Source organism: Mercenaria mercenaria, unplaced genomic scaffold, assembly GCF_021730395.1.
Source record: "Mercenaria mercenaria strain notata unplaced genomic scaffold, MADL_Memer_1 contig_2086, whole genome shotgun sequence".
Lineage (NCBI taxonomy): Eukaryota > Metazoa > Mollusca > Bivalvia > Venerida > Veneridae > Mercenaria > Mercenaria mercenaria.
The window spans coordinates 26,107-34,860 of NW_026460121.1; the positions used below are offsets into that span (position 1 = coordinate 26,107).

The window sequence follows — 8,754 nt, forward strand, 5'->3', positions numbered from 1 at the left end:
ATATGGGTACGTATTCGAAAAACTTGGTTTTACGTTCGAAAACCCTATTTTATCGATTGTTGATTCTAGTTTTTCGATCAAGAACCTGGGGGCCGTTTTATCAACGTTCTACGACATGTCGCAGGCATGTTTTTGTCTTAGAGGTGTCGCAGACAGTTCGGTACCGTTTTATCAACGTTTGTCGTGGTCTACGACGTCGTAGAAAATGTCACAGACTTACGACAACATACGTGCCGTCGTAGACGTCTTAGCGACGTCAGTCTATTGTATTCAATATGGCCGCATTGTTGCATTTGTACAATTGCCAAGGAAGGAGAATTTGATAGACTGTTCCGTGAAAGGATAGGATTGGATCAGTTAAGAGATTTTGAGGTGATGTCTAGATACCGGTTAGACAGAGTGTCGATCGAAGCTTTGATAGGGCTACTCGCGGACGACTTGATGAAACCTACACGGAGATCGTGTTCAATAAGTGCAGAAATTCAGGTGAGCCCTCCTTTAATTTTGATTACTGCGGTTCCGCTCACTTTACCAAATTATTATCCTTTGCGCTTCTTACATTTTCTTTGCGCCTGTAACCATCTACCTGTAACCCTACTGTATAAATCATGGCCTTGACCTTGAAAAATATAACAAACATTGAAAGCACAGAGTAATGTTTTCAATGTTTGTTTAGGATCTATAATGGACCCTACATCTATATCAATGTACCTGAGCTAATGAATAAAATGTTAACTCCTTAAAAAGCACAGGTGTTTTGTTACTTTCGCTGTAACCACATAGTTCTACTAAGAAGACAGTCACTTTTATGGAAAAGGCAGAGGAATTGTCTATCAACCTGCAAGGCAGACCGTTTTCACACAGACTGGCATTTACCATAAGATAAGATAATATAAGTCTGATTTATGTCGTCAAGACAATTAATAAATTAATACAGTATAACATACTGTAAGCTCTGAGCCTTTTTAATTGACTACTGAGAGCACTAAAATATGAGCCGTGCCATGAGAAAACCAGCTAAGTGCTTTTGTGACTGTAATGGATCTGCACAGTCTGGTCAGAATCCATGCTGTTAGTGTTCAACTTGAGACAGTTTGCGAACAGCATTGCATCTGACCACAGGAGCCTGAAATTCTATCTATATAGGAGGGGTCATTTTTATATTTAGCCATTTTGGAGCATTATAGATAGAATTTCAGGCTCCTGTGATCTGACAAGACTGCGCGCATGCATCTTGTGGTGTGTGTCTACCAACTGAGCTAGTCGGATATCATAGACATGTAATAGGAGCGGAAAAATGTGCAGCCCGATACAGGACTCGAACCTGCGACCTTCTGCTTGCAAGTCAGATGCTCTACCAACTGAGCTAATCGGACAACCGATATCATAGACAGATTATATACATTATATACACACTGCTGCAGGCTTTTTTATCATCCCATACAGTAGAATGCAACACAAGCTACAAAGCTCTTGTGCAACAAACCTGGTATCCAGTAACAGGTACTTATCTGTGCTTATTTTACCTCCTGTAGTAACCCTTTCATTGCTGAGTGCCGAGCAAGGTAGCTACCAGTACCTTTTTTCACGCCTTTGGTATGACATAGCCGGGGATCGAACCCCAGACCTCCAACATTCAAGGCATACACTTTACCACTATGCTCTAGAGGCAGTATATACATATGCAGCTCTGTAAATTATGTTGTAATGCCGTTATTTACTCTTGCCAGTGTCATATACATGATTGCAAAATAATTTATATTTCAGGTTCTTGTTACACTGAGATACCTGGCTAAAGGTAGCTTCTACTCGGAGGTAGCAGACCTTCATGGTGTAAGCAGGAGTAGTGTCTGCCATGCAATCGAGTCAGTTGTCACAGCTATTAATGACAAATTAGACACATAGGTATTAAACCTTCTCATCTTTCAATTTAGGCAGCAGCATTTACAATTCATAGGGAGTTTCATGTTGCAGATCATGATCAGACTGTACAGATGTGTTTTGCTTGTGTCTGCCCACTTACTTGGACATTTAGATGCTGAGCAGTTTATCAGTGGCTGTCTAAATTTGTGTTACAACACAACCTTTTCTAAACCTTGTGACTGATTTCAACTGAATTTTACATGAAATTATGTCAACATAATGAGATATTTCAGCAAGCACAGTTCAAGGTTATACTAGTTTTGGTAAAGAGCTAGGCTGTTGTATAACAATAACAAACAATTGTTTGTAGAAATTAACATGACAACATTTTGAAGCTGATAAACTTGTATAGGTAATTGTACGTTTTTTTTTTGTTTTGTAGATTTCCCTTGGAAAGCCTGAATTGTACAAAGTACAGTTTCTACAACAAATGCGGGTTGCCAAATGTCATAGGAGCAATTGACGGAACGCTTATTCCTATACAGGTATCATTCAGTCAATTTTATTGAACAATTTTTTCAGCACTTAATTTTTAATTTTATTGATTGACAGAATGAATTGGTTTTCGTATATTTTATTGAAAAAATGTCCTAATTATGTGTGTGTTTGTGTGCGTGGTGTGTGTGTGAATTTATACTTGCGCTAGCATTTTAGAACAAAACTCCACTGACCCTGCTGAATTTTTACAATGAACTGATCAATTTCAGGGGAGTGGCAATTAAATTAAAAGTTTTGAATCATATTTTTAGCAATCAGTTAAGATCTTGATCTGATTGCATAGTGGACTGGTATATCAGTTACTAGTATCAGTACATTTGACAGACTCTCTGGAAGAATTTTCACAAAAAAGTAAGGACTTGTCTTGTCCTTTGTGAGTCCCACAAAATAGGAATAATATTCTGTAAATTAATGATTATTTATTAATACAATTCGTGAAAATATTCAAAAGTATTAACATACTTTTGAAATGTAACTGCATGGATTTACAGGCTGATATTCATATGCAATGGTATCAAAACTGGAAATATTTGACTCCATCATCAAGAGGATTGAATTATAATATTTAATATTGTACCACATTATGTATATTAAAGGCATTTCTTTTTCTTGCCAACACAGGCCCCAGCAGAAAATGAGGCAGCATATGTTTGTAGGAAGGGGTTTCATGCCATAAATATGCAAGCTGTTGTTGACAGTAATATGAGGTATGTGTATTATATTTGTTTCGTTTACATTTCATTTAATTTCATTCCAGTAATCAAATGTTTAAAACCATCCTGTGTTGATTGTTGGTTACACATTTTCCACTTTTTACAATGTATTGTTAAGTTAAAGATGCTTTAATTTATTAATACTGTCTTTTAAGTTTAAACAATTTCCCTTTATTAAATGCTCTAGTTGATTGGTTGACTAGTCTATATTTATTTGTTAGACATATTACTACCATTTCATGGTATATTAAGTTAAATGTGCTTGATTACCAACCCAGTTACATGTATAATTTTCAGATTTCTGGATATTGTTGCAAGGTGGCCTGGATCTCAACATGATTCTTTCATCTTCAACAATTGTGGATTGAAGGTATTTTCAAAGGCATTCATTGCAAATCATACCTTTTTGTATGGTTATAATAAGCAGTATTGCAATTCTCCACAAGATTGTTGTACCAGGCAGGACATTTCCACAAACAGATAAGTTGGTCCATTGTGTGTAACAGTCTGCTTTTTGCCTGGTGTGTCAATTATACTTTCATTTCTAAAATATACATAACACATCAATATATTTAGTATTTCATTTTTGTTATATAACAGAGGCATTAAGTCAGATGTAGAACTTTCTCTGGCACGCTTATAAGAAGAAGGATTATTAATTTCATGTGTGTACTTTCCAGGATGTTTTGGAGTCTGCTGATTTAGGATATCTCCTTGGAGACAGTGGTTATCCACTCAGGAGTTATCTTATGACACCAATCTTAAATCCTTCATCAGTCGCTGAAGTAAACTTTAACAATCATCACAGTTCTGGCCGTTCTGTTGTAGAGAAGGCTTTTGGGGTTCTTAAATCCAGATTCAGGTAATATATATACATGTAAATACCTAGTAAGTTCATAGCATATAAATGGTTGAAACATAAGTAATTTCGGCAGCTTCTTGTTTATATTCTTAACCTTGTCAGCATAGTGCAATAACATCATGATAAGTGTTAAAGAAAGAAACCTTGAACCCTTTTCTGCAAAGATTTGACCTTTAATGTAATATTACTGTAGTAAGATATGACTTCCTAAAATAATTGTATATTAATTTTCAGAAAATAAAAAGCTTATGTTATTTGTACATATGAGTAATTGTACCCCCGCTCCCAACAACAAAGTTGTAAGGGGGTGTATACTGGTTTCAGGTTGTCTGTCTGTCCGTAGACACAATCTTGTGCGCACCATCTCTCCTCATCCCCTTGACACAATTTAATGAAACTTCATACAAGTGACAAATAACAACAGTATTTGTGCATGGAGTATGTTTGGTTCTTTCAGAAAAAAATGCAGAGTTATGGGACTTTGGTTTTTGTTACTATACTATATACATAGACACAATCTTGTGCGCACCATCTCTCCTCATCCCCATTAACATAATTTAATGAAACTTCGCACAAGTGATCAGTAACAACAGTAGTTGTGCATGGGGCATGTTAGGTTCTTCCCGGAAAAAATGCAGAGTTATGGGATTTTGGTTTTTGTTACTATACTATATACATAGACACTGTCTTGTGCGCACCATCTCTCCTCATCCCCATTAACATAATTTAATGAAACTTCACACAAGTGATAAGTAACAACAGTACTTGCGCATGGGGCATGTTAGGTTCTTTCAAGAACAAAAATTGCAGTGTTATGGCACTTTGTTTTTGTTAACATACCATGTACATACAGTCTGCATATGCAATCTTATGCGCGCCTAATCTTTCGAACCCTTGCACACAATTTAATGAAATTTCACACAAGTGATCATTACCAACTCTAGTTGTGCATGGGGCATGTTTTGATCTTTTAGATAAATATTCTGCATAGTTATTAGTTATGGCACTTGCTTTTTGTTACTATATTGTATACATACAGTCCACATAATAATGAGGTGGGGGGGGGGGGGGGCTTGGGGGTACATTCTCATCTCCTTTAGTGATAGCTCTAGTTTTGTTTGACATACAAGTGCTTTCCTACTATTCTGTTCCAGTAAGCATAAGTCTGTAATATAGTAATAGTGATCTCTGATATTATCATGTTTCCAGGACTCGATCTCTAACCTGTGAATCGATTATATTCAAACTTGACAACTATGTTGGTTTCATTAATACACAGAAGTAAAACAAATATATCTATAGCCCATTGATTAACACTACTGTGAGTTAGTGTTGAGAGTGATAACTTTACATTGTAAGTTAGCTATCTCTAGGTGAGAACTTGTTTTGCCACAGAGATTGAAAAAAATCAGTAAAACTATAGCTTAGTACTGTATAACATTTGAATGACTTTCTCCAAAATTTTCTACCTTCCTATTCCATGAATAAATCATTGTTAACTTTTTCAGGTGTTTACACAAGTCTGGTGGATGTCTGATGTTGAAACCAAGCAAGTGCTGCAAAGTCGCAGAAGCTTGTGTGAGGCTTCACAACTTCTGTATTGATAGACAGATACCACTGAATGAAGATTTGGCAGAAAGTGACACCAGTGATGATATTTCTGTATGCCAGCTGCCACCATCAAGGTCTGGCTCGGAGAAAAGGTCACGGCTGGTCCGATTATTTCAATGAAATCATTTATTTGGATTTGCTGTAAATGTGTTTTTTCAACATCATTTTTGGCATTTACCGAAATAATAATGTAGACCAAGGAATTTATTGTTGCTTTTTTATGACATTTTTTTCCTGAAGAAGAACAGCTGATTTTTGTGCCCCCCATCGAAGGAGTGGTATATTTTTTACAGATGGCTGTCAGTCTGTCTGTTGGTATGTAGACCAATCAGTTTCCGGATGATAAATCAAGAACGCTTGGGCCTAGGATCATGAAAGTTGATAGTGAAGTTGATCATGACCAGCAGAGGTCAAAGGTCAAGGTCACATTGAGCCAGAACAGTAAAGCTTTTGTTTTGCTTACAGTGAGCATATAATTTCTGTTCCAAGGGGGGCATTTCCTGTTAGACTAGTTCTTGAATTTAAAAGCCAGCCAGACTTATAAAGAGGTACATTTTGTACTGTATATGGTTTATACCTGTCATCTATAGAATCTCTATGACTTGACTTCCCCTAGTTATCAATGAAGCAAACGTTTTAACTTCCAACAATGATTCATAAAAGCCAAGTTAGAACTTATTGTCAATACAGACTCAGTTTTCCTATATGACCAAATACCGTTTGTTCTCGGATAATTCTGAATAATTGAACAAATAGAGGATATTACACAAGTGTCTTTTCATAATGGTTTGATTGATAATAAACTAACATTTGACAGCAGTTAGGATAAGTTAACAAATTTATTGAAGCTAAATCATTATGAAATTATACAATAAATTATTCATATTACTATAACAACAAAGAAAATAAAACTCTGGAAAATTACAGTGAAATGTGTAAAAGTCCTGATATTTCAAATGTAAATAATACACATGTGTATTTGACAAATAACAGCTTGTAAGACAATATATTTCACTGAAAGTAATATTAGATTTGTGTAATGCACTAAATCATATTAAAATTAATATAGAATATTACACGAGTGTCTTTTCATATTGAATTTATTAAACGAGTTGAATAAAATGATAAAATGCGAGGCTATGCCAAGCATTTTATCAATTTTATTCAACGAGTTTAATATATTCAATGTGGAAAGTCACAAATGTAATATTCTTTTTATCACATGTAAGCCTTTCTTGTCGAAACATCAAAAAATCGACTTTCTTTTACTATATAAACAAGACAATTTGACCGACATAGCCTATACTATAAATGACGTCGACGTCAAAGCTTTATTACACTAGTTAGTGTATTATCATAGTAGTTAGAAACATGATGGTTTTGGCATTTTGACCCCACTTGACCTTTTGACCCTTGGTCCGGACTGACCAATGCCGGACAATTCAAAAACTACAGGTTTTACTAAACTTTGTTAAAACCTCTGATTTAACTTGCAAAGGTATTAACAAACCAAAAAACCATATATTTTATATAAATTTTATATAAAATATATTTCATTAAAAAGTCATAAGAAACTTTAAAACCCATACTGAAAAAACAAGTAGCCTTTTTCATAACCTCTTAATACAATGTAAACACATCAGTCACTACGTTTAAATCAGGAAGTAAAGACACATATTTATCCACTCGAGAGAACTTCCGCATTGCTAGAACGTTCTATCATAATCGTGACTGTGTTATTGCATCAGATTTATGAACTTAGATACGCCATTTTGAACAGTTATAACAAAGGATATGTCTTATAAAATTTAAAAAATTTAAAAAAAAGGATTTATACAGATATTAAATTATTTAAAGATTTTTTACAAAGATACAAAATTTTAACAGGGGAAAGGTTTAAAACCCAGCACATGTAAGAATGGGAAATTTGTATACTGTGAAAAATATTCGGAATTTGGTTAAGAAGGGGACTTTTTGAAAAAACAATTGTTTCTTTTAATAAAACCCAAAAAAAAAGGAAAACATTTTGACTCTAAAAACAAGGAATAGTGAAAATTATTGAAACGAAAGAAACGTTTTGTCCCGGCACAGCGAACCCCTTACCCAGAGACTTCACCGAGGGTGTAAATTGTATCAAACCACCCAAGGATTTCTTTGTCAATAAAAAAATCATACAAGGGTTAAAATTTGGGAAGGAATGGAACTTTTTTTCCCAGTAGTTATTTAACGTTGTATGGTTGAAAAAATTAAACTTTATGTTGTAAAATCACTCAACCTTTTTGAGTATGGATAGGCATACGCATGGTTAAAACATTTAAAATTTTCACGTTGTAAAGAACCCCACTCAAGCGTAGGATTGGAAAAATTTCCACGCACAATTGAACTTTCCAAAATACTTTAAATTTGTGGGAAATCACTCAACCGTGGATTGTTTTACAATCACACACATGATTGAAAAATCATAAAAACTTTTTATGTTGTGAGAATCCTCAACCGAAAAAAATTTTTTGTTTACAACAAACGCATAAATAAAATTTTATTTTCCCGTTTTGTTATTGAAACCCCATCAAGAAAGATTTTCTACAATCACACCATGATTGAATATACGTTTTTGGGGAGTAGTGTGGAATAAAAACGTTTATGTACATTTTTTTTTTGTAGTAAAGAATATTACGTTTTTGGGATACATTTTAATTTAAATTTTATTAAAAAATTTAAATTTTAGTTTTTTTCTTTTTGTTTTACATTTTTAAAATTTTTAGTTTTTATACAATAAATCAAAATGTTTATCCATCTTGTAACTTTTTTTATGAAAAAAAAACCCAAAATAACCCAGAGTGTACTTGTTTTGTCTTGATATTGTATGTTTTTAATACTTGCCCCCAAAGTAAATAATTAATTACTTCCTTTGGTGGAGGAAGAAAAATTTGGATGAAGTAAAAAGTATTCAAGTAAAAAAAAAAATGTGTTCCCCAGGTCCACCCAAATCTCTAAATTGATTTTTTCCGCACCTCCTTTGCTTTTTTTTAATAAATTTAAAAAATTATTTCTACTAAATACCCCCCTAAATTTTTAATTATTTTTACCCATTTTTTAAATTTAAAATTTTTAAAAATTTGGGTTTTTTTTTAAAAATTTTTTATTTTT

At 33.9% G+C, this 8,754-nt stretch overlaps 1 protein-coding gene across 1 annotated transcript; it reads left to right on the forward strand.

Moving 5' to 3' along the window:
• Positions 1 to 375: 375 nt before the first annotated feature.
• Positions 376 to 5,810, forward strand: LOC128552153 (putative nuclease HARBI1). Its single transcript, XM_053533171.1, has 7 exons — positions 376 to 486; positions 1,768 to 1,865; positions 2,279 to 2,408; positions 3,043 to 3,128; positions 3,432 to 3,504; positions 3,815 to 3,996; positions 5,505 to 5,810. The coding sequence occupies exons 1-7, from the start codon at positions 376 to 378 to the stop codon at positions 5,725 to 5,727; spliced, it is 903 nt and encodes a 300-aa protein (XP_053389146.1). The 3' UTR covers positions 5,728 to 5,810.
• The last annotated feature ends 2,944 nt before the right edge of the window (positions 5,811 to 8,754 follow it).